The 26746-nt window shown below is 41.7% G+C and overlaps 2 protein-coding genes across 20 annotated transcripts; both read right to left on the bottom strand.

Annotated features, from left to right (window-relative positions):
• Positions 1–2193: 2193 nt before the first annotated feature.
• LOC112249049 (adhesion G-protein coupled receptor G1) lies at positions 2194–9556 on the bottom strand. 3 transcript variants are annotated; one of them, XR_006083269.1, is made up of 13 exons: positions 9421–9556; positions 8877–8940; positions 8395–8485; positions 8064–8198; positions 7688–7816; positions 7495–7549; positions 7242–7333; positions 5170–5288; positions 4647–4927; positions 4443–4542; positions 4053–4333; positions 2346–3932; positions 2194–2229 (listed from the first exon to the last, which is right to left on the bottom strand). XR_006083269.1 is itself a non-coding variant. In XM_024418660.2 (12 exons), the coding sequence occupies exons 1-12, from the start codon at positions 9479–9481 to the stop codon at positions 3823–3825; spliced, it is 1518 nt and encodes a 505-aa protein (XP_024274428.1). In that variant the 5' UTR covers positions 9482–9556; the 3' UTR covers positions 2292–3822. The 3 variants fall into 3 exon arrangements, 2 of the variants coding, with proteins under 2 accessions (XP_024274428.1, XP_042176845.1); XM_024418660.2 differs by lacking the exon at positions 2194–2229 and having other exon boundaries at positions 2292–3932; XM_042320911.1 differs by lacking the exon at positions 2194–2229 and having other exon boundaries at positions 2292–3932; positions 8877–8978; positions 9421–9533.
• Positions 9557–9701: 145 nt separating this feature from the next.
• Positions 9702–26708, bottom strand: LOC112249047 (adhesion G-protein coupled receptor G5). 17 transcript variants are annotated; one of them, XR_006083259.1, is made up of 17 exons: positions 26595–26708; positions 25601–25718; positions 25372–25507; positions 23492–23524; positions 23050–23144; positions 22737–22839; positions 22458–22599; positions 21805–21930; positions 21560–21679; positions 21413–21458; positions 21204–21298; positions 20916–21031; positions 20466–20734; positions 20186–20288; positions 19338–19618; positions 16431–17684; positions 15702–15762 (listed from the first exon to the last, which is right to left on the bottom strand). XR_006083259.1 is itself a non-coding variant. In XM_024418649.2 (16 exons), exons 3-16 carry the CDS (start codon positions 25413–25415, stop codon positions 17587–17589), a joined length of 1671 nt encoding a protein of 556 aa, XP_024274417.1. In that variant the 5' UTR covers positions 25416–25507; positions 25601–25703; positions 26494–26565; the 3' UTR covers positions 16371–17586. The 17 variants fall into 17 exon arrangements, 5 of the variants coding, with proteins under 5 accessions (XP_042176843.1, XP_042176842.1, XP_042176840.1 ...); XR_006083258.1 differs by having other exon boundaries at positions 25601–25703; positions 26595–26681; XR_006083260.1 differs by having other exon boundaries at positions 25601–25706; positions 26595–26665.
• Between the last annotated feature and the right edge of the window lie 38 nt (positions 26709–26746).

Genomic DNA, 26746 nt, shown 5'->3' with positions numbered 1-26746 from the left:
ATATTTAAAAAATCTCAGTATACATTGGAGCGTTACGTTCACTAGTTCCAAAACATCCGGTGATATTGCAGAGAGCCACATCCTTTTACAGAAATACTCATTATAAATGTTGATAAATACAATTGTTAGACATGTAAATATAGATATACCTCTTCTTAATGCAACCGCTGTGTCAGATTTTTTTTAAAAATGCAAACCATGCAATAATCTGAGTACGGCGCTCAGAAAATAAATAAAATTATCCGCCATGTTGGAGTCAACAGAAATCAGAAATCACATTACTTTGACGATCTTCATCAGAATGCACTCCCAGGAATCCTAGTTCGACAATAAATGCATGATTTGTTCGGCAGGCTCGAGGTCAGGACAGGAAGGGGTTCAGAAAACCAGGTCAGAGTCCAAATGGTACAAGACGATAGGCAGACTTGAGGTCAGGGGCAGGCAGAGTGGTCAGGCAGGCAGGCTCAAAGTCAGAACAGGCAAGGGTCAAAACCAGGAGGGCGAGAAAAGAGAGACTGGGAAAGCAGGAGCTGAGAAAGAAAACGCTGGTTGACTTGACAAACAAGACGAACTGGCACAGAGAGACAGGAAACACAGGAATAAATACACCAGGGAAAATAAGCGACACTTGGAGAGGGTGGAGACAAGCACAAGGACAGGTGAAACAGATCAGGGCGTGACACTTAAGTATATTTTAGCAATTACATTTATTTTTTACACTTAAGTATATTTATGATTTAGGGCTCCCGAGTAGCGCAGCGGTTTAAGGCACTGCATCTCAGTTCAAGAGGTGTCACTACAGTCCCTGGTTCAGATCCAGGCTGTATCACATCCGGCTGTGATTGGGAGTCCCATAGGGCAGCGTTCATTTGGCCCAGCTTCGTCCGGGCTTTGCCGGGGTAGGCCGTCATTGTAAATAAGAATATGTTCTTAACTGACTTGCCTAGTTAAATAAATAAAAATATTATAATTTAAAATCAAATACTTTCAGACTTTGACTGTAGTAGTATTTTACTGGATAACTTTCACTTTTACTTGAGTCATTTTCTATTAAGGTATCTTTACTTTTACTCAAGTATGGCATTTGGGGAACCTACTTATTCCACCACTGATTAAATCCATTTGTCAGCTCCAGGTAGGCTACACAAGTGGCACAAATTGATTTGCAATGACTCCAGTGATATCGTCATTTCAACATATTTATTGTATAACATGGTAGGCTTCAGTAGCCTGAAGATGCAAATGTATCATTCTCTACATTTAATGTCAGTTTCATTGTGGACTTTTTCCTAGAATGGATGCATGCTAGGGAGTTCTATAACTTCCATTTCAAGTTTTCACTCGTGCTGCGCTCGAGACCCAAGACATGAGCATGCGTAAGACCCTTTTTTCTATAAGTAGTCCACATTAGAATGCAGTTTAAACTACCTCAGAGCTAATTTATCTCATGCAATCTAGAGCGCCTAATGTCGTTTTCCTGTTGTCTTCCGGTTATTTCTTGATGCATGTCAGTTCTAGTATGTTAGCCTATGTTTTATGGAAAAAGAGTTGGAAATATGTGTCTCCATAATGACAATTTACATAGCCTACCAACAACTGGTAAAAAGTTGTCACAACGTGCAAGCATGCTGTTCTGTCTTCCCTCACTCAAGTGACTCCGCTGCCTGCTGCAGTGCTCAGTCGCAACACCCCCCTCCCCCCATTTAAAAAGTTGTCTTATTTCAATAAAACTATACTAAATATACGTCACCAAATAATTGATTAAAACGCATTGTTTTGCAATGAAGGTCTACAGTAGCCTCAACAGCACTCTATACGGTAGCACCATGGTGTAGCCGGAGGAAAGCTAGCTTCCGTCGTCCTCTGGGTACACTGACTTCAATACAAAATCTGGGAGGCTCATGGTTCTCACCCCCTTCCATAGACTTACACAGTAATTGTGACAACTTCCGGAGGACGTCCTCTAACTGCCACCACAACATCTATATTCTGCTGTTCATCTTCTGTTGACCCATACCGTCCACATACATTCCCCTTTTCATGCGTCTAGGATATTTTTATTTAACTAGGCAAGTCAGTTAAGAACTAATTCTTATTTACAATGACGGCCTAGGAACAAGCCATCTTGCCTTGTTCAGGGGCAGAACGACAGATTTCTACCTTGTCAGCTCAGGGACTCAATCTAGCAACCTTTAAGTTCCTGGCCCAACGATCTAACCACTTTGCTACCTGCCGCCCCTTTGTTTACCTGCAGCTACCTGCCGCCCCTTTGTTTACCTGCAGCTACCTGCCGCCCCTTTGTTTACCTGCAGCTACCTGCCGCCCCTTTGTTTACCTGCCGCTACCTGCCGCCCCTTTGTTTAGCTGCAGCTACCTGCCGCCCCTTTGTTTACCTGCAGCTACCTGCCGCCACTTTGTTTACCTGCCGCTACCTTCCGCCCCTTTGTTTACCTGCAGCTACCTTCCGCCCCTTTGTTTACCTGCAGCTACCTGCCGCCCCTTTGTTTACCTGCCGCTACCTTCCGCCCCTTTGTTTACCTGCAGCTACCTGCCGCCCCTTTGTTTACCTGCCGCTACCTGACGCCCCTTTGTTTACCTGCCGCTACCTGACGCCCCTTTGTTTACCTGCAGCTACCTGCCGCCCCTTTGTTTACCTGCAGCTACCTGTCGCCCCTTTGTTTACCTGCCGCTACCTGCGGCCCCTTTGTTTACATGCAGCTACCTGCCGCCCCTTTGTTTACCTGCAGCTACCTGCCGCCCCTTTGTTTACCTGCCGCCCCTTAAGCCTTTGTCTCACAGCCCTTTGTCTCCTGTTTCCAATAAATTACATTATATTAATAAAGTTCAAAGTGACATTCTATTATGTATCATTAACGCGTTGTGGAAAAGGCTGAATCATGGGTCTAATAGCATTGGTAGATTATTTTTATGAAACAATAAGAAAGCATTAAATAATTCAATTATCTGATTAACACCACAACACCAAGCACCATTTTATTCAGTAGATAGTCTGTGTGCTTATGGTTATTTGCTCCATGTGTCACACTTTATGTCCCATATCATAAATGTCATGTTTACACCAGGGGTGAAAGTAAGTTGGTACGGTCTGGTACGGTGTCCCCACAAAATAAATAGCGAGGGTTTGCTGTACCGGTAAAATACAATATATCACAATAATTGAAATCAAAATGTTTTAAAAACTGTAGGCTTTTACACCACTTTTTTAAATTATTACCGCTTGGCAGAGGCATGAACATTTTGCAAATGGACATGAAAACAGGTGGTAGGCCTATGCTCCAAAATGTCATGTAAAAACACTGAAATTATGCCACGGCAGAGATCAGTGGCCGACACCAAGACGCATGCAGACAGCAGTGGACACATATATTCTGGCCTAAATACAAACGCCAAATGTCATGACACTTTTTGGTGTTTTGTGTAACAGCTGTCTCTTTCAATTCACCATTGTTTGGGGGCTGGAAATATGTTGTGAGTGGATAAACGTGCTCAGGTAGCCTAGTAAAAGGGCCGATGTTTGACAAGCTGATTAAAACATCATGACTGGTTTTGTTGATGCCAAAATAAAAGGTCATACATTTGAAACGTTTCATGTCAAATCTTTACCACTAGGCCCAGAGAAATGCTATTGAATTGATAGGGATTCTATATGCAATTCTATATTTAGGCCCATACATTTATTTTCGGTAAAGAGGTCCATACCAGGAAGAAATGAATTATACTTTCCCCGCTGTTTTATACTCAGGACTTGGTCTGCAAACACTATTAAAAGGTATGCTGGAATGTGTTGCAAGTCCCACAGTATCAGTTGAAGTTTGTCTCCATCATCTTTTGACTGGAAGAGTCTTTCACAGAGGAGTGCTCTGGGCGGCCCTTACGTGAAAGGGCAAGAAACCACAGGAACAAGAAGACACCTGTAGTAGTAATCATTTTGGAGGGATTGAAAAGCAACAAATCACTCAGCGATCACTCAGGTTTAAAGCAGTCAATCATATATCATTCCTTAGAGAGGTTGTGTGTGATAGGATACTGACCCTGGAAGCAGTTGAATATACTGAAGAGGTACAGCCCAGGGAGAGAAAGGGGGCCGTAGGTGCAGAACGCCAGCCCCCATGGTACTCCTAGCACACAGCTGAGCCCCAGGACCGTGGCCCAATCCTTCCACATTCTACCCTCCCCTCTCTGCCCCCACAGCTTCACCACCACCACACCTAGCATGGCTGTGTTGAAGAGGAAGACCAGGCCCAGGTATCCACTCACTGTGATGTAGCTGACCACCACTCCAGGGCTGTCTGTTGCACTGCTTATCCAACATCTGCAGTTAGACAAGAGTCCATTTGAACCTTTGCTTGTTTTCATGGCTACATATACAGTATATTTAAATATTAGCTTCCTATGACAAAATACTGTGAATTGAACCTCACATGTCTGTTGATGAGCCGTTATTGGCCCCTGTCATGTAGAAGCTGTGTATGCCGTAGACTCCTAAGAAACGACAGGCCGTCACAGTTGCAGTGGGTATGCCTGGAATCAAGGACTGCATTTAGACTATACATTGTATGGTGCAGAATATCGCTCAACTGTCAAAGAAAGAAAAACAGACTTATGAGTGGAACTTGTGATCTCACCCCATCCAACCAGGCTCAGTTTGAGCAGGTATTTCCTGACATAGATGTTGAAGACGCGGACTAACAGCATGTAGAGATGGAAGCCTTCAATGGCCAGCCAGGTGAAGGTGGACAGGAGAGCCCAGTGCAGTAGCAACCCAAAGGCCAGACAGACATGTCCCTCAGCCCCATCAGCCTCACGCCACACCCACCACTCGCTCAAGAGGTAGGAGAGGTGTAGAAACAGGAGCGCTCCTGTCAGCTGCACATGAATAGATATTGACTGTTCAGAATGCCCCTTCCTATGGGGACAGAAAACAAGAGGCTCAGGCCCACAGAGATGTTTACATGATGTATACCATTTATGCTATATTTCTGCCTTTGTCTGTGTACAGATTAAAGGGCTGAAGTGAGGTCTCTTGCTTACCTCTATTTTATTGCTCAATATATTTGACACATACATTTGTGAATGTGTACTATTGTGTAGCTGCATTGTGAATGGTTTACCTACTCTGTTTATTTTCAATGAAGAGAGAATACTTACCTAAGACAAGTGTACATGACAAGGGTTACTGTGGTGAAAACCACAGAGAATAATGAACCAATGTAGGAGATGTAGCCGAGGTTGGCCACATTCACAGGGTCTACCGACAACTTTGAGTTCTGTCAGTGAGAAAAAAGGATAAGGAATCAAGAGTATGTTACCAGCTAGGACTTACCATACAAAAAAATGATGTAATTATTAAAGTGATAGTTAAAACTTATTATGTCTGGGGGCAGTATTGAGTAGCTTGGATGAATAAGGTGCCCAGAGTAAACTGCCTGATACTCAGACCAATTTGCTAATATATGCATATTATTAGTATATTTGGATAGAAAACCCTCTGAAGTTTCTAAAACTGTTTGAATGATGTCTGTGAGTATAACAGAACTCATATGGCAGGCAAAAACCTGAGACAAAATCCAACCAGGAAGTGGGAAATCTGAGGTTGGTCATTTTTCAACTCATTCCCTATTGAAGATACAGTGGGACATTGGTCATGTTGCACTTCCTAAGGCTTCCACTAGAGGTCGACAGTCTTTGGAAACTTGTTTGAGGCTTCTACTGTAAAGGAGGGGCTCATAAGGGCTCTTTGAGTCAGTGGTCTGGCAGAGTGCCACAAGCTCGTGACGCTTGTTCACGTGAGAGTTCTCTCACGTTCCATTGAATTTCTGAAGACAAAGGAATTCTCCGGTTGGAACATTATTGAAGACTTATGTTAAAAACTTCCTAAAGATTTATTCTATACATCGTTTCACATGTTTATACGGACTGTAACGGAACAGCTCCAAGTGAATGCGCTTCATGAGTTTGGATTTGTTTACAAAACGCGCTAACAGAAGTAGCTATATGGACATAAATGATGGACATTATCGAACAAAACAAATATTTATTGTGGAATTGGGATTCCTGGGAGTGCATTATGATGAAGATCATCAAAGGTAAGTGAATATTTATAATGTTATTTCTGACTTCTGACGACTGCACAATATGGCGGATATCTTTTTGGCCTGTTTGGTCTCTGAGCGCCATACTCAGATTATTACATGGTTTTCTTTTTCCGTAAAGCTTTTTTGAAATCTGACACAGCGGTTGCATTAAGGAGAAGTGTACCTAAAGTTCCATGCATGACACTTGTATTGTCATCAACATTTATTATGAGAATTTCTGTAACTTGATGTGGCTCTCTGCAAAATCACCAGATGTTTTTGGAACTACTGAACATAACGCGCCAATGTATACTGAGATTTTTTGATATAAAAATGAACTTTATCGAAAAAAACATACATGTATTGTGTAACATGAAGTCCTATGAGTGTCATCTGATGAAGATCATCAAAGGTTAGTGATGAATTCTATCTCTATTTCTGATTTTTGTGACTCCTCTCTTTGGCTGGAAAAATGGCTATGTTTTTCTGTGACTTGGCTCTGACCTAACATAATCGTTTGTGATGCTTTCACTGTAAAGCCTATTTGAAATCGGACACTGTGGTGGGATTAACAAGAAGTGTAACTTTAAAATGGTGTGAAGTACTTCTATGTTTGAGGAATTTTAATCATGGGATTTCTGTTGTTTTGAATTTGGCGCCCTGCACTTTCACTGGCTGTTGTCATATCGATTCCGTTAGCGGGATCTCAGCCCTAAGAAGTTAACATTTCCAATGCAAGTTAATGGTACCTATTAGCATTGTTTGGACTTCATGTCCAAATTATCTTAAAGTATCTACAATTGATTGCGTAGCGCAATTAAGTTACTTGTAGATGATTTGGACATGAAGCGCAAAATATGCTAATATCTGTATCGTTGCCTTGCATTGGATTTGTGCCAAAACATTAGCATTTGGTAACGATGGCCAGGTAAACAAACCAAAGCATGAATTTCTGTCATACCTTGTCGATGGACTGCTTATAGAGTAAGGAAACCAATATGATATTTTGTCATTTGAGTGAACTATCCCTTTAAAGTGAGTGTTTTGAAGACTTCTATATCAGTCTTTGCACACAGTTATGATTTGTATAGAGTTATTCAAATAACTAAAGTAATGACCTATACAACAACTGTAGCACGTATTTACCACGAGCACTGCAAAGAAGCTGAGATGGTTACAGCTGCACACAAACTCTCCGTGAATGAGGGTGGTAATACAACCCTCTGAGCTCCAGTCCCCTGCAGACAGAAAAGCCACAAAAGTCACACACACACATATAACGAAGGTACAAGAGTTCAACACCCACCCACACACCCACAAATGCCCACACAGGAAAAGAACATGCTAGTCCACCGCATTGGTTCCACCACTAAAAGATGAGTCAAGCCATAGCCCCTACCTTCGCCATTCTTATTTTCTGAGTCCTTCCAGAAAACACAAGTCCCTCTCTCAGTCTGAAACAAAGGCAATGTAAAACACACACTGTTCATTGAAGTATAGACTAGACTAATATTTGCCTCAGAGATACAGTAGGTGCACAGTCACATTCCGCCAGTAAGTGTCGAACGTTCAAGTGGACTCCATTCACCCACCACATTTGTGTTTCTGAAGGTGATTCGGACAGGCTGGTCAAGGTCACTCACACTGTGGTCCCCCACCCTCACAGCCAGCACAGACTGCCCCAGGACTTCCCCTGATCTAGAGCCTCGAACCGGACCAAGCTGTTGGTAACATTGGAGGGAAGTGCAACAGAAAGCAACAGCAGACGAGCAAACGTCATTCAGAGAGGTCTTATGTGCCTTTCATAAAACCCTTCCTCAATAAATTACTTCATGATACTAAATAATATATTCATTGTTTTACTGTAGTGCTGAATTGTATTACGGATAGTGGTACTATTTTGTCCATTACCATTGGTTGGTTTCAGCTAAAACTAAGAATAGCCTACTGTTTGAGTCAGTTACCAACCTTGAATAGAGAGCTGTTGAGTACAGCCATTGTAATTTGCACATAGTCAGTGCTATTAGAGTCGTTCCTCTTGCTTCTCTGGAGAACATGTGCAGGAATGTGCACTATGTGTCCAGAATTCGTGCTCTTTTCTGCCTATGGTGGAATTAATGGACATTACAGTTTTAAGTGCAACATATCCATCGGAAATACCGAAAATTGCAATACGCAGCAATAAAAAACAAATCAACAAGAGACTCGACTCTGTCTGAAAGTCTTTGTTGCTGCACCCCGGTATATATGGCTGAACCAGAAGGTTGTGAGATCAACAGCAATGAATTCATGATCTCACCTTATTGGATGAGTTGACAGACCATCTGTAGAAGTTTGGGATGGGCATTCTGGTCATTAGAATGCATATTGTAATTCTATCCTCGTAACACCTACCGAAAACACACATCATCTTACATGATTTGAGCCCTTTTTCTTATATTCAACTGAATCAATGTAATGAATGGATATCAAATGGTTATCAAATCCCATATAGCTCAGTTAGTAGCGCATGGTGCTTCCAACGTCAGGATTGTGGGTTTGTTTCCCTCGGGGGACAAGTATGTAAAAGTACAAATATGTGTCCACTCACTACTATAAGGTGCTCTGGATGAAAGCGCTAAATGACTAAAATGTCAACTTAATGGACATTCCCATATGGACTAGCTAGATGTTTAACTGTGTAGTTAAAAGAATAAACAGGTACTGGCTTTTTTTTGTTGTAATATCCGTGGCACATTAAAATCCCATTACAATAGGGGATAAGGACTTTTATTGGAGTACCTGGTCCACACCACTTCGGGGCGAAGACAATCTCGAAGAGCATCTTTACAGTTTGGAAGATTGTCTGGAAACGTTATTGACAAGGTTAATCCTTATGTCACTCTGGAAACGACAAAAATCCATACAAGGTACCAATGCTTCATCTCAAGACAAACACATCAAAACAAACAGATGAAAAACTACTGTCGGCACTAAAGCCAATGATGATGACAAAAACTCAGTGGGGACCACGTCAATCCGGGGTGGCATACCCTGGTCCTCGAGAGCCACAGTGAGTGCATGCTTTTTTTCAGCCCTGTTGAGACACACCTGGTTGAACTAATCGTGTATATTTTTTTAACAGACCTTGATTAGGTATCTTATTTGAAAATGATAGTTCCCCAGGCCAGGATTGGCCACCCCAGATATACAATTAACTGGTCCACCCCTTTTCACTAATGTCCATGTTTGTTCAAAAATGTTTACATAACCTCGACCTATACTCATCCACACGTGTCATCCATTTTAACACTTGCTCGACACATAGAAACAAACAGGAGCTTACCATTGGTTCTCAGGGTTGCAGGGATGCATATAAATATTAGAATGAAATAACTGGTCTTCATCCCTCTCTCCCTCTTTCAGTCTGTGACTGCTGATGGGCTAATGGTCTGTCTTGTTAGTTGATCTTTGCTCGTGTGTTGTTGTTTCCTGGTTTTATATCATTACTATAATTAGAGAGGGGGTTGGACATATTTGTATGCGCAGGAAGTTAATTGAGTATACTGTAGGCTATGGCATTACAAAACTGGGTGAATAAAAGTAGGCTATTGTAGACACAGCATGTAATGAATACAACACTTATATTTATTAGACAATATAAATTTAAAAAACATACTGTTCATAAGACGTCTCCACATACAATTTAAGAAAAAATCAAGAATAACACAATAAAGCTTGAAAGCTTATGTCCTTTGTAGTCCTTTGGGTGGGGGTGGGGGGGTTAATGTTAGGTAAATCAATATAATCAAAACATTTCAGTGAGAATCATCAACAAAAAAAATCCTATATGGTGGCATTTCTCAGCATCTCTAAGACTCATTCTGACACTCACCAGAAAATTGCTAGAAAAGAGGATGTCTCTGTTTCACAATCATATGCAAATGGGCAATCGTGTGTGCATTTGAGAACCTAGTGCTTCCAGTGAGACACTTTCTGCAGAAGTGATATTAGTTCAAATGTAGAAAACATTACCAGATTGCAACACACTTTCCATAGTTGAGTTAGAAAATCAAGTGATTGATTGTGAAACTAATAATGATGAGGCGGTGTGAAAAGGTTTATGCAGGAAACTAAATGGTATGCAGGAAACTAAATGGTATGCAGGAAACTAAATGGTATGCAGGAAACTAAATCCTTTGGTTTGCCACTGACTAATTATGCACCAGTCAGTTCCGCAACTTGAGATCGGATATTTAATGAAGGTTGATAATCATAAACAACGTACACTTCAAGTAAAATTATTCCCTCAAAGCACTTTCCCAATAAATACATTGGAATGATACAGAAGAAAATGCATGTCACGTTGGTATAAATGGATTCGGGAGACAGGCGCAGGAATGCGTAATAGTTTTTTATATTCAGCCCCAAATTACGGCGTGCCGTGTAAAGGCACGGGGACGAAGACCAAACAAACACGTAACAAAGACACAGGGTTGAAACCCAAACAAAAGAGTGAGGAGTACCTCGAATAAATAACAAACGCGCACGATGGTTAACACACGGGACGAGACCCGTAGTCATCTGCTCCATCCACAAGGCCACAAAAGCCCAAAACACACAGCACAGGTACTCACACGCACACAACCGGTGTAGAAACCATAACTCAATTTGAAAGAGAAAGAAAGAGACAATGCATATGCCATTAGACACAAAAGCCAAAACTCCCCTTGCCATCTAAGAAGATATGGGTGATCTCCATTGTAGACAGACATTGTTTACTGGTAGGGGTTGTTGCCAGGGAACATCTCCTCCTTGGGTTTGGCTGTAGAGGTGTTCAGAGCTGCTGATGTGCTCTTGGTATTCGCCGCCCGCTCCCTGTCTTTCCTGGCAGTGCCACAGATCCATAGGAATATAAAGAATCCTTCGAGAGAGAAACACAGACAGATCATCACTCAGACTCCACCCACATAGGCGCTCAATAATAGGTGCTTTCAAGATCATAGGGCCACATTTTCTCTACCTGACACTCCTCTCAATTTGTACATAATCTTATTTGATCTCCACTCTCTTCTCTTCCACCCCTCAACATCAGCTTTACTATCTCTTTCTGTCCCTGTCTTTCGTGATGTTCCCTGGGTCACCTTGGAGGGAGTTGAAAATGCTGAACAGGTAGAGGATGGGAAGGTTGACATAGCCGTAGCTGAGGAAGGCCAGGCCCCAGGTGATGCCCAGCAGGCAGGTCAGACCCAGGACGGTGCCGATGTCCTTCCAGGCCAGGCTTGCCTTCCCAGGCTTGCCCTTACTGCCATAGCGCTGCAGCTGGCAGATCCGGGTGGTCACCGTTAACAGAATGCCAGAGTTAAGGACAAAGATGATGGTGAAGTAGGCCAGGTTCATACTGTAGAAGAAGGGGATGTCCGTGATCCAGCAGCTGGGGTGGGGAGAGAGCCCTGGTTAAAACGCAGTGACGCAGTGATTAAACTGTGATTCTACTGGACAAACTGCATCTGGCCTTTACCAATACACATAATCATATTCACCTTGTCCTCAACATTCTCCACATAGAACGTTCATTAGGAACATCTATATGCTGTACATTGGGCCACCCCTGAAATTGTACTGATAAAAAGTGAACGTTCAAAAAGAGAAAGATAACATTTACTCACATTGTATTTGTCTGGTTAGTGTCTGCCATAGTCATTTCTGTAGGTCCATATAACGGTTTGATATCCTTGACCGCCAATGAAACTCCCACAACGATACCAGGGAGTCCTGAACAGTGCACACACGGGATGAGTGTATTCACATGTCCGACCACGGTTCCATGTCCGCAAACTCTTGTTCCACTGTGTCTCTCACCTGAATGAGCATGTTTAGAACTGATTCACTTACCCCAGCCAATGGCAGACAGCTTGGCCATATAGTGTCGGTAGTAGGTGTTGAACACCTTGACCAGGAGGAGATACAGGTGGACAGCTTCAATGGCCATCCAGGTGAAACAGCTGAGGAGGCTGTAGTGAATGGCCGCCGCAATGAAGACACACACGCCCCTGATGCCCAGACTGGCCCCCCACTCGTTGAGCAGGAAAGAGGTGTTGAGCAGGAACAAAGCCCCGCTCAGTGACACGTGGATGCTGTTGGCGTTGTCCACCCTGGAGTTCCTAAAGCAAGGGCACAACCGTATCAGACAACTGATAAAACAGCGTGGATAGATGACTAGTACGGGTGCAGTCATCTATACAGGCGCAGGGACTACACGGGCCATGCGGAAATAGACACGGGATGAAACATACAGCGGAAGAGATCCAATTCAAAATGGAGAACGAAGGGAAAAGTGGGCAGGCGGCATTTTGGTGAGGTGGGGGTCACATACGTGGTGATGACGTAGGTGAGGAAGGATATGGCGGTGAAGAAGGCCGACAAGCCACAGCCAATGTAGCTGATGTAAGACAAGACCTGCCAGTGCACACCGTCAATAGATAGGTCGGCGATCTGGAAGGGATAAGAACGGATACGGCATGACGACTATCACCAGGTGACATTTATGATAGGATGATGTAGATGAATTGGTAGATATAAATGGCTCACCAGCAGCACGGCGAACGGCGTAGCGTGGTTACAGAGGCACTCCACCACGCTGTCGTTGATCTTAGTAACGCATCCATCCGTCTTCCAAAAGACAGTGTCTGGGAGGCTTATGCTCCCTGTGTGGAAGAGAGTACCCTTTTTTAGTCATTCAAATGCAGTCAGTACGTGTACAGCTTCTATTGCCATATGAGGCAACAACAGAATGTTATGCAAAGGACTGTGGTATGCAATGGACTGTAGTTTTATGTAAACACAGTTACTGTAGGCCTACATACTGTAACAGAAATCAACCCACCATATTCATTGAAATATTGACACGACAGGCTGTAATTCACCTGTAGAGAAAAATAAATCACTGATTCGGTAATGCACTAATAGAATCAACTGTGAACTACAGTGAGCTACAAAATTATTGGGACAGTAACACATTTTTTGTTGTTTTGGCTCTGTACTCCAGTATTTTGGATGTGATGACTATGAGGTTCAAATGCAGACTGTCCGCTTTCATTTGAGGGTTTTTTCATCCATATCGGGTGAACCGTTTATAACAATAATTAATGACGAGTGAGAAAGTTACAGATGCACAAATATCATACCCCCAAGACATGCTAAACTCTCACGATTACAATAACAGGGGAGGTTTGCATTTTTGTTGGGGGGAATGATACTTGTTCGTCTGCAACTTTCTCACTCAACATTATTCACGATTCATTCAGGACTATCCGTAATCATGGTAGCATCTACATTAATGTGTTCAAGTGTTAAGAAACATATTATATTGTTATTTACAATAAAAGTGACTCCAGAATGAAACAACACATTATTTACCATTCATTTCTATTGGGCACAAAGTAATCTGAAACACAACCAAAACAAACAGCAAATGCATCCAACAGGTTTGTAGATTCACAAGCTTGATGTAATAATTGTGTGCTGGGAATATGGGACCAAATACTAAACTTTTGATTACTTCAATACACATATAAATGAATGAGTCCCAATACATTTGGTCCCCTAAAATGGAGAGACTATGTACAAAAAGGGCTGTAATTTCGAAACAGTTCACCCGATATGGATGAAAATACCCGAAAATGTGGGCTTGACAGTCTGCACTTTAACCTCATAGTCCTGGAGTACAGAGCCAAAACAACCAAGAATCTGTCACTATCTCAAAACATTTGTATGTCGCAATTACAGGAACATCCTAAATCTTATGACGACAATTTACTGGTATTATAGGGTCAAGCAATTTGAACTTCATCTTGAGTGGAGTGATCAAGTTCTCAAGTCGTCTGCCGCCATCCAACTCGATCCGTATGGCCATGGTTCTCACGAGTTCCTCTTTAAACTGGATAGAAGAGGGTGATAATGACATGGAGGATTATGAGTGCTGCGATTTCATGAAAGCCCAGTCCATCAAACCACAAAATGTTTGATTTATTTGAAATTACTGAATTGGAAGAATGATTGAATTAAATTATGGAATAGATGCTCAATATGAGAAGTCCTACCAAGAACTGATTGGGTGATTTATAGGTGACCACGCCCACTCTCCTATTTTCCTCCGGGATGTTCTGGAGTGCATCAATAGGGATCCATGTTTCCGGAATGTAAGAGTTGTTCTCAGGGAGGAGCTGAATCATTTCAGCGAGAAAGGAAAATACCTAGCTGACACGCTACACTCATTATCATTAGAGGGTCCCCTTCTGCAGTCAGAGTATTACAATATGTAAATAAAATATACACAGACCACATATTTACTCAGGACATACACTACCGTTCAAAAGTTTGGGGTCACTTAGAAATGTCCATGTTTTTGAAAGAAAAGTACATTTAAAAAATGTAAAAATAAATAAATCAGAACAACAGTTTTCAGCTGTGCTCACATAATTCCAAAAGGGTTTGCTAATGATCAATTAGCCTTTTAAAATGATAAACTTGGTTTAGCTAACACAACGTGCCATTGGAACACGGGAGTGATGATTGCTGATAATGAGCCTCTGTACGCCTATGTAGATATTCCATAAAAAAGCAGTCGTTTCCAGCTACAATAATCATTTACAACATTAACAATCTCTACACTTTATTTCTGATCAATTTGATGTTATTTTAATGGACAACAAAATGTGCTTTTCTTTCAAAAACAAGGACATTTCAAAGTGACCCCAAATTTTTGAAAGGTATGGTATACATATGGAACTTACACATGTTCTATAGGATGGGTGCCTCTCTGACCTCAATCTGAGACAAGATGCCTAAACACAAACCCAGATAACAGCAGCCCTACCTCTGGGGCTTTTATTTTCACCATCTTGTCATCCACACTGGTTAGGTTGGTCAGGTTAAACACAGTCAGAGCCAGATCCCTGAGGTCGTAGTACACAGGCTCTCCGGTGATTGAGATGTTCATCATGTTGTGTATCAGGCCCCGTTCAACGCTGCAAATACAGCACAGAGACAGGGCAGCTCATCAAAGTTACGTCTCTTTCAGAAGTCAATGGAAACAGGTTGGCTGGTCACTTACCCAATAAACATCATCCTCATGGTCCAATCATTTTTGAACAGGTCTGCACACATATTTCGCATGTTCAGGACCCTTTTAAGATCCTTTGGACCCTCACTGGGATGGTCTTGTATCTCTCTCATCAGGGCAGTGATTGCTGTCCCAGTACACTTGGTGACCTCACACATGGAGGAAGCTGAGGGACAAAAAAAAGAGCATTACGGTTCAGTAAGGGTTATTACTGTCATTTTGTTATGAATATATAACACCTCTGACATCACAGAGGAATCACAGCTACAGTTTCACGTTTCATTCAGAATTTTCGAGATTACGAATAGACAAAAAAAAAAGTAGGTTCACATATGTTGAAGATCAACTTTCTGGTTGAGTTCTCGACGACAGAAATCTGCACCGTCTGACACTCAGTGAGGTTAATAGAGGTCAAGTTCATTGAGGTGCACTCAACATAGCTTTCAATGAACCAAAAGCATTTCAGATCCTCCTCGGCTTTATCGTTGATGGTGATAGTCTTGTTTGGCAGGTTTATTGTCATTGAAATCTCCCCAGTTGTGGTGTTTAAATAAAAGGTATCATCTATGGAAATGAAATAACAATAGATAAACATCTCGACCGTGCATAAAGTTATTATTATTTGGTTGATACCCCACAATTCAATTTATGAGTTACAACAACCATGAATGGGGTGATATACACCTTTTTGCCTAATTATTACAACAGCATAAAATAATTGTACCAATATCAACCCAAATCAAGTGTACTTAAGCCCTCCATATCAATTGGGGAGGACGGCATCGTGGTAGTGGCTGGAGTGGAATGAGTGGAATGGTAGCAAATACATCAACCACATGGTTCCCATGTGTTTGATGCCATTCCATTTGCTCTGTTCCACCCATTATTATGAGCCGTCCTCCCCACAGCAGCCTCCACTGATTTGGTCCCACAGTGCATTCAAACAAAACACAGTTTGAGCTCATTAGTCAAATCAAATCAAATTGTATTTGTCACATCCGCCCGAACACAACAGGTGTAAGACCTTACAGTGAAATGCTTACTTACAAGCCCTTAACCAAAAATGCAGTAAAAATAAATAAAAAATAGCTACAAAAAAAATAAGAATAACAAATAAAAGTAACAAATAAGTAAAGGGCAGCAGTAAAATAACAATGGCGAGGCTATATACAGGGGGTACCGGTACAGAGTCAGTGTGCGTGGGGCACCGGTTAGTTGAGATGTGCTCGTACCTGAATTTGAGCAATTCATAGCCAGTGTTCCAGATATCAGTAGAAGTAGACACATAGGAAACATTGTGGCTGTTTTAAGGGTAGAACAGTAGAAAACATGAATGACCAAAAACAAACATTACAAAGTAATCCTTGTTTTCAACATACTGCCATAGCCCTCGCCACTTATTCAACATCACACTCAGTAAAGTACACAATACAACCCGAGAATGACATTTCAGCTGGACACCGAGGCTAACACTACTTAATACCACAAGGTATACCTAACACATTCTGCTTGTTTTCAACAAAACTTCAGCACTAACAAAACCTAGCCACGCGTTCTGATAATCAACACGGTGATCTCTGCTTATTCCCAGACATATCATTCTGCCATCACTCAGGTAAGACAATGACACAACATTATCAACACAATAGCTGAACTTGACAATGACAAAATAGGATGGATTCATATTCCTTCACACACAAACACGTACACTTACTTACACGCTAGGAGTCGATTTCACTCACATTTGATGTCCTTGTGGGGTGAGCAAATGGTCTGTGAAACCACGGTGTGCTTTGTAGAGATAATCACATCATTGGACAGAGTAAACTCCCATCCCATTTGTATTTCCAACTGTGCCTTGAACAAACGTCTATTCTAATGTTTGGAGCTGTTTTATTTCATGACTGTTCATAGTCAAATTTTATAACTGCAACATTTGAATATCTATATGTAACCTTTGGAGGAAAATGGCGGCATTGCATTTGTTTTATGCAAATCTAGTCTGGACTTCAGCTTGCTCGAGCGGAGTATCAATGAATAGGCTACAGTTTTGCTTAGATCAAACTTATTTATCTTCTGTTGCAGGTTAATCAACTAGTGAGGGATAGGATCTCAGCACATTACATCACATCCTGTTGGCTCACATGATTTAGAATTGAACAAACCACATACGAAAGGAATTCTGAAAACACCTTTCTTCATTCCATAACTAACGCAAAAAGAAAAAAATAACAATATTGTATCGGTACAAAACATGTGGGTGGTTTGTAGACATTTTCGAATGTCTACAGTTTAGGGCTCGTATTCTCAAAAGAAAAAAATCGCAATAAAGTTTGAAATGAACATTGATAACAACAGTGCTGGATTGGTTGACAACAGACTTTGTCCTCAGGCAGATCTGGAATTGGTATAGTGAGTGTCACTGCCAGGTTGGCTGTCCTCAGTCTTCCATTTGAACACACAAAACCAGAGGAAGATGAAAAAACCTACAAAAGAAGATGAGACATATTACCCTTCGAGACAGAATTTCATTACAGTATTCATTCAACCTCTCACAACCCACACAATATATTCCAAATGTCAATACTTATTCAAAGTTGGCATTTTCTGTAAAAAGCTGTTCAGCACTGGAAACAACTTCCAGAAGGTTTCAAATGTGTTGTTAGTGTTGGTGAGTTCACAAAAAAAGTTCATACCCTGGAACAGCAGGGTATGAACCTTTTTTGTTGCTGTTTGTTCAATTTGGTTGTTTGTATTTTATGCTAGTATTTTATACGATGTGATTTTTATTTTTCACAATTAGGCCTATTCTACTTTTTTATTGCTATTATTTTTTTTACTTCTCACTTCTATTATTTTAAAGAGCCACTGAGCACGCCGATTGGTCCTGTTGCTCATTTAAAAAAACAAGATTTCAGTCTTGGAGGTGTTTCCTAACTGATTCCACATTTGGTTAATGATGTTTGTCCCCCATGAGACACTGTAGATGCAGAAGCCTATTTCACTTCCTCAAAATCCCCAGAATGAATCTAAGATAACTCAAGAAATCCGTAATTAATTTTGACACTTTTGCCGAGGATGTTTTAGTTGCGCAATTTTATATATAACTAAGGTGTTTGGTGCAGTATTTCTCAAGTAAAAGCATGTCAGAGCTGCTGGGCAGGTCTGTCTCACTGTCTATGCTACTGGATCGAGCAATCACTGCAGCTGTTCACCCCATGTTAGTGGGCAAATGGACATTATCAAATCCAAACCCAATCATCATTTACCCATTTACAGATGTTCCAAACTCAGTTTTAGATTAGACTGACTTTATGACCAAAATGATCCTATTTACAACTTCGTAGTCAATTTTGAGACTAGAATAAATGTTTTTGACTCATATCGATGCCACTGTTTTCAAAGGGATTCATTGCTTTTTAAAGGCAGTCGCTCTTTAAGACACATCTAGGGACTGGATCTGAAATAAATAAGAAATATGTGGAATGTTGTGATGCTAAATGATTTTTTCTATCTGCCCAGGGACTACAGATAAAAACTAGCCAGCTAAATTTGGCACATTTATAGAAACGTTAATCGATGTGTACTGTTTCAGTCAAATAAATAAATAAAGAGAAAGTCTCCACTGAGAGCAAAAAGTGCATCGAGAAAGTCGATGTGAAGATAGACCGCTGCGCCACTCAGGAGCCTAGGCACTGCATCTCAGTGCTAGAGGTGTCACTACAGACACCCTGGTTTGAATCCAGGCTGTATCACAACCGGCTGTGATTGGTAGTACCATAGGGCGGCGCACAATTGGCCCAGCGTAGTCCGGGTTTGGCCGGTGTAGGCCGTCATTGTAAATAAGAATTTGTTCTTAACTGACTTGCCTAGTTAGATAAAGGTTCAATTAAATAAAAATAGAGGAGTTTATCCTGTATGTTGACCTATTGGTCATTCTTGCATTACTGCACAGTTGTTATGTTCCTAAGACAAGGAAACAACATTATGTTTAACCCTTCACTTCCATAGCACACTGATTGCATACACACAATGGCAGTAAAGTTCATTTTTGGAAGTCCCATTAGGTTACTACTAAATAATAAACACAGTCAGTTTGACCTGCCTCTATAAATGAGAGTCATGATAATGACTCTTACCTTGTAGAGAGTTGAGGACACAGAAAAGGTAGAGGCCAGGCGTGGTAAGCTGGCCGAAGGAGAAGAAGATGATGCCCCAGGTGATGCCCAGCAGACAGGTGATGCCCAGCACAGTGCAGGTGTCCCTCCTGGCCCTACCCTTCTCCCTTGACGTCTGTTCAGTGCGCAGAGACTTGAGGCGCCTCATAGTCACAGCCAGCATACCGAGGTTAAACACAAACACCAGGGCAAACAGACCCACCGTGGTCACCAGCTTCATCACATCATTAGAGAGGTAACACCTAGTTAGGCGAGTTAGAGAAGGGGTAGGGAGTGAGAGAGAGAGAGAGATAGAGATACAAAGAGATATAGAGAGAGTCAGATAGACAGATAGACAGAGAGCGAGAGAGATAAAAAGAGATATAGAGAGAGAGAGTCAGATAGACAGATAGCCAGAGAGCGAGAGTCAGATAGACAGATAGACAGAGAGAGAGAGAGATACAAAGATATATATATATATATATATATATATATATATATATATATATAGAGAGAGAGAGAGAGAGAGAGAGAGAGAGTCAGATAGACAGAGAGCGAGAGTCAGATAGACAGATAGACAGAGAGAGAGAGAGAGAGAGATACAAAGATATATATATATATATATATATATATATATATATAGAGAGAGAGAGAGAGAGAGTCAGATAGACAGAGAGCGAGAGAGAGAGAGAGAGAGAGAGAGAGAAATCTCTTACCCTCTATATGGGGGGTCCTCATATTTCAATACAGACTCTAATAATAAAATGTGACGAGGTTTTTGGGGTTTAAACATAGCATCCACAGTCATTTAAGAGGTACAACAGTCTTACATCTCCACAGCTGTGCCATTGGTCTTAGAGGGTTGAAGAGTCACACGGCTGTATGTGTCTTTGTCAATGATAGCAATCACGATGACAATGACCGCAGGGAATCCTGAAACAAAATGAGACATCAGGCTATCCATTATACTGTATGCCCGCTCGGATCAACAAAGCTCACAGAGGACAGACAGAAGGTTGGCCCACCACCCATGCCTCTTTTAAAAGATCCATTTTGTTTTGTTTTGCTTACTGTTTACGACCAGTTTCAGGTTGTGAAGTGCAATCTCACCCCATCCTACCAGGCTCAGTTTGAGCAGGTATCTCCTGACATAGATGTTGAAGACACGGACCAGCAACAGGTAAAGGTGGAAGCCTTCGATTGCTGTCCATGTGAAGGTGGCCAGTAGAGAGTAATGCAGAAGGACAGCAACATAGATACATGGCCCAGAGGAGGATAATGCTGCTACATGCTGGCTGGGAAGGAAGTGCAGGTTGAGGAGGATCAGGGCCACAGACAGGTTGATATGCACCTTCAGGGAGATGTCTGTGCCTGTACCTCTGAACAATGGAATAGAGAGAAAGCGCATGGTGAAAACAAGGTCAGTTGCTATAAAATGTTAATTGAATCTGCTCCCTCCAGTTCATGTACATCTTGATGCCACTTTCTGATGATGTCAAACTTATGACAAACCAGCGGTTCCTGTGAGGAGCTGACCATGATGCCCAGAGAGTGACAAACCTTTGAGTGGCGTACAGAACGATTGTGACCACCAGGAAGAACAGAGACAGACTGCAGCCAATCAGAGTGATGTAGCTTAGGATCTCCCGATCGCTTTCAGAGATGGAAGGAGACACCTAAACACAGGAAAATACAACTAATGCTCAAGTGTATTTTTGTAGATGGGTATATTTGACTTAACTTTGTTTTTTATTCTCTTCCATTTGACATTCAATCGTTTCTAAAGTGTGTGCCTATGCTGTGATAAGGAAACGACGGAAGCACTGTGCTAGTTGTAAAGTCGTCTACCATCAGCACAGCAAAGTATGTGAGGTGGTCACATGAGCAGACCACACGGCCCTCGTCTCTCTTCCACTCGGTGGTGCAGCCATCCTGGTAGAACTCTAAACGTTCATTTGTACAGAGGAAACACAGCCATGAATTGATACCTCAAGGGTATTAAAAGTTTCATGACAGTATTATAATCAGGTATTATAACATTTCATATTGGCACTTACGATTGGTTGAAAAATTAAAGAATTGACAAGATGGTTGTTTGTCAGCCTGTGAACAACAACACAAACGAGGCGTCTTGAGTTTATATTCTTGCCACTGTCGTAGTCATGGAACTGGTGCAGGTCGCAGAGAGTTGATATTGCACTCACCTGACTTTCCAGCGTGGGGCGCTGTAGAGGCATGGAGAAGTTGACCTTGTCCTGCAGACCTAACACTGTCTTCTTGCTTACAGCCAGACCTACTATTCGGCCATCAAGAATCCCCAATTGCTAGAGGAACATTTCAAAATACGGCTAAACTGAAATAATTAAGCAAGGTATTAAAGACCCATACATGAACACACACGCACGCACCACACACACACACGCACACATGCACTCGCACACACACCTACCCCATATTTTTCTGGTGAGGTAATCATGCAGAAGATAATGGTATTGTTCTCATTGGTTTTCAAGAGCTCTTTGGGCAGGTGGACCTTGATGGTAGTGTTGGCCACATGGTCACTGTCTGATGTTACCTAGGTAACAGTACCATCAGGGACAATGACACAAGGATAATGATCGGGCAGAGCTCACTATTGCTGTAAAATGATGTCATGATGTCATCCCCATCTCAAATCACCCACCCCAAATGTCATACCTCAAATATTCCATTTGCATTTCCATTCAAATGATCTATTTGCATGTGACGCAGGTTTGATGTTTACTGGGATGAATCTTGTCCTGGAGGTGGAGCTGAGCAGTTTCAAAATCAAAATTGTCTGTATCGTAAAATGTTTCATGATAACAAACAAAAAAATGTTTGGCTTAAATGAAGGTTAGGCATAAGGTTAGCAGTGTGGTTAAGGTTAGGGTGAAGATTAGGGTTAAGTTTCAAATCAGAATGTTTTGACTTTGTGGCTAGGGCAGCTAGTGACCACTATGCAGATCTGCCTCCACGACAAGATTCATTCCCATTCCCAATAAATGCCAAACTGTACTTGGTTTACAGAAGACTGTGTATCAACTTCCTCAAGCATTTCATCGTAGGTCACTGTCATCTTACCCGTTCTTGGCTGGCAGATATATTAAGCCCTGTAAAGTGGCCGTCGGCCCTGAATATGTGAGCCACAAGCCTCTCAACAATGATTGAAGTTGTCTCATTCAAAGCTATGTTTTCAAGAAACATTTCTAGTTTCTCCACAGATCTGTAAGGAAAGCACAGACAAACATAGTACATATTCCTTGAGGTTTGGCAAACGTACAAATGTCAATACCACATTTGGAGTGTGTGAAATGTATGATATATCATCTATATCATCTTGCAAAATGATTTGATGCATACTTAATAATAGTGCTGAGGTTCTCCGTCTTAAACTGCTCATTGACAAATTCCATCCAGCATCTTGCACTATCCACATCGCCTACAGACGGAACGTAAGACAGAACTGTACAAACGAACAATACGATTCATGAAACACCTGAGTCCTTGTATTTGTTTAAAATAAAATGGACATTTGATGCAATTTCAGGAAATCAAAGTGAAAAAACTAGGCAACAGAATATCAGCAAGATAATAATCAAGTTCATAACAATTTATCTTTTTAAGTCAGAAGGTTAACTCATATTTTTTTTTATATATATATTTTTTAATCTACCTTGAGTGTAGTTGGAGCACGGATATTTGTTTCCTTCGTTCATAGCGAGACGTCCTGTGAGCAGAACCATGATGTAAAACAACCTGGACTTCATCCTAATGGGGTAAAAGTCAAAGACGAGGTGGAAAGACATCCCTTACTCCCTTATTCTGACTATTTATCTGATTTCACATAATTGTTGAATCAATCATCCAGGTGCTGCAATCCCCAAAATATTCTAACACAACTTCACACTGTCTCTGTATTGCACCAATAGAGTAGCCAATGTTTTAAGGACCTATACTGCAGCGTAAATGCTCAGTCACAAAATGTTTCTTTACCTTTAACATCAGAAACACTCATTTTAATAAAACCAAATTCAATCTCGTTGCCTACGCATATTTTGTGTGACCTAGTAAAGAGGAAATGCTGCTATAATTTTGCAAAGAACCCATCCACTCACGTGCCTGTCACCACTGAATACTGGTTGGATATGCTGAAATTGATAAAGATGAATACAATTATGATTATTGTAGAAATAAGGTATATGGATGTAGTAATAACAATATGTCTCAAAGTACAAAGTTGAACTCACCTATCAACCTGGGAAGTCAAGGTTCAGGGTAAAATATTTGAAATGTTACTAGAACAGATCTTGGGTCCTAACGACAGCACTCAAAGAGGTGCAGGGGAGGTCAGAGCGGTTACATGCATTCTAAGGAAGTAATGTGTGTGCAAATAGAATTACAGAGGAAGTACATGCAGTATATGGATGATACTGGATTACACAGTTTGACTCTGTTGTTTCAACTTATACCCTTGCTGTACACTTGCCTGTGCATTGACATTGTGTCATCACTGTCATGTGGTCTACGAGGCACGGGAAACACCAAACAAACTTCTTTTTTTTTAATGGAAATTAGTTAGAGTGATTAGAGGACTAAACTACTGGAGAGATATTATGTTTTCCAAGAAAAATACCATTTCCCTTTATTGAGGCTCACTACAAAATCCTGTAATGCGTTTTGGCTCTCATTGGTCATTGCAAAAGGCTTTGGCTGACTTGTAAGTGTGAACGTTCACTTACGAGCGGACGAAAAGAAATCCTTCTATGACGATGAATTTGAGCATCGCCATCATCACCGTCACAGCCACAGAGTCTTCATTTTACACTGCTAACCAACCAGCAAAAACCTCTCCAATGCATAACACGTCTACCTATGACACCAAGACAGCCAACGCCGATGACGCCGAGCCATCACTCATGGATACTACCTTCCAATGGCGCAGGTTACATCTGACAGAAAACATGTTTAAAAAAAAAAATATATATATATATATATATATATATATATATATATATATACATACACATAACATCTGACTAAAATCAATGCCAGTAGAGGGCACCCAGAGATAATCAAATATCTCTCAACTCCACTGAAGCCGTTTCAAGGTAGAGTTACATGGCTCGCCATGTACCAAGTGCCTCAGAGTAGGAGTGCTGATCTAGCATCAGGTGGTCTCTGTCCATAATAATCAAACAAACAACGATCTAAAGGGCTAAGCTGAACCGCTATCAGCACTCCTACAGAAACACAGGTCCTAGTGCTACCCAATAGCCAGACATTACCCAGGGCAAAGCTGTGCCCATTCAATCTAACATACATTTCAGCCACATATTTGTTTCTGTCACTTAGTCCACTCTGGACACTGCTTTATCAATCAGCCTGTTTAGCGGCTGGCTGGATACATGGCCGCAGTTGTAAATGAGAACTTGTTCTCAACTGGCCTACCTGGTTAAAAATAAAGGAAAGGTGAAATAAAATAAATAAATAAATACAACATTAAAACAATGGGACAGGAGACCACATTCTCAGGTGGTGGTGGTGCATATGCAAACCAAAGACATAGAGGTCCTCGATCTGCTCAGGTTTAAAATGACTAGCCTACTTGAGATCTCTCCCCAAATAATATTTGCAAGACTAGTTCATTCATCCCCCCCAAAAAAAGCAGTAACATACGTAGCTCCCGCACGGTAGGAGTGTTTTTCGGGAGAAAACTGCTAACTTCCTACGATCCTACACACATTGCCATGGGGCAGAGAGAAAAGTATGCTGTTTTATAGCTATCCCGTGCTTCAAATGCGATGACACTCTGCGGTGAGGCTGAGGCAATATCCACTAATGGTGAACTTCCTGTTATTAGGCAGGTGAGGATATAGTCAGCCAGAGGCTGTAGAACAGATGATAGACACATAAGGTGACAAGTGATTGATAGTACAGGGATTCAAAATCACCCCCCTTTGATCTCACTTGATAACGAAATGCAAAAGCCATTTACCTGATCAGATTGTGCCTCTTTTGTTGGAAAGCACCCTTACTCATCAAGAGGAGGTATTAGGCTGCTTGCTGAGGTGTGTATCCCCTTCCTTTGGAGGGGACTGCTCCATTGACCCTACAGATATGTCTGTCCCCAGCTGCCATTAGGCAGGTGTCAGGACAGGACATAGGTTAGACAAAGGAGTTGGCTGAATGTGACAGAACTAATGAGAGGGCTGCTATACACTCACCTGTCTCTTTCCAGCTGTTGGCACATGTTTCCTCTGCGACTGGCTTGTTGTTGACAACCATGGGTGCTCTGCCTGGCTGCTGCTAGTCCTTTCCTGAGGCATTCTACTGAGGGATAGACTATCAATACATAAGATAGTAGACCTACAATATAATCATTTTCAGGGCTAGACTATTTGTTATTTCTTCCAACTATGAAGCAGAATGAATTCAGCCAATAACAATATAAATAGACTGTTTTGTGAAACCTCTGAAAACGTAAATGCCATCAAAATACTAATTCGTAGCCTATACGAGCTCGATAGCATCCAAGGGGGTGGGGGGCTACATCCGCTAATGGGGTGGGGGGGGCTACATCCGCTCTCCTTACTGATTTGATAGCTGGAGGAACGACTTTGACCGCGACGCACAAGGTACAGAGTCACTGATGAAGCAGCCAGTCCAGCTTCGAGTTGCCCCGCTCCATAAAACGCACTTAAATCGACCCGGGAGAGGAACAGAACAGAGTGGACAGAGTCCAGGAAAACTGGAAGAAAATTCTGGATTTTAACGGGAAGAGAACCATCATATTAAATAATCACAAGAGGCTCCGCGATTCAAAACAGGCTCCGGGGACACCCGCGCTAGATTTGCGCGAGTGTTGGACAGCTGCAGCCGATTTCAACTTCTTTGTCGGGTTCTGTAAATAATTGTCAACAAACTTGGACCCGTTATTTAACCTTCAACCGTTTTCCGTTTCTCTGGGCTCATTTGCGCGTTTATTGCACGTTTATTCTGTCAATTTTAAGCCTGTTACACAAAGCAGTCCAGTAAATAACTGACATATTACGATTAAAGTCACTATGTGTGCTTTGTGAGCTGGCTTCTGGTGCAGTGACACCAACATGCCACTTACCATAAAGCTGGTTGTTAGGAAATTACTTTTTAGCGGCTAATCCTGATACGGAATTGTGAGTAAAATTGGGACACGCCCGCAAGCAATAATAGGCAACCTACGCGTTTTAGAAATCCTGGCAAAAGTGCAAGACTTCTCCGATCCCCCTCCTGGGACTGTGGTCTATTCAAACACAACTGTGGAGCAGACTTGTAGTTTGGCAGTCAAAAGGACAACCTTTCGAACAGCTGCAACACCTCTGGCTACTCGAGTG

The sequence above is a fragment of the Oncorhynchus tshawytscha genome, linkage group LG04 (assembly GCF_018296145.1).
Source record: "Oncorhynchus tshawytscha isolate Ot180627B linkage group LG04, Otsh_v2.0, whole genome shotgun sequence".
In the NCBI taxonomy this organism is placed as follows: Eukaryota; Metazoa; Chordata; class Actinopteri; order Salmoniformes; family Salmonidae; genus Oncorhynchus; species Oncorhynchus tshawytscha.
This window is presented reverse-complemented; position numbering and strand designations above follow the sequence as displayed.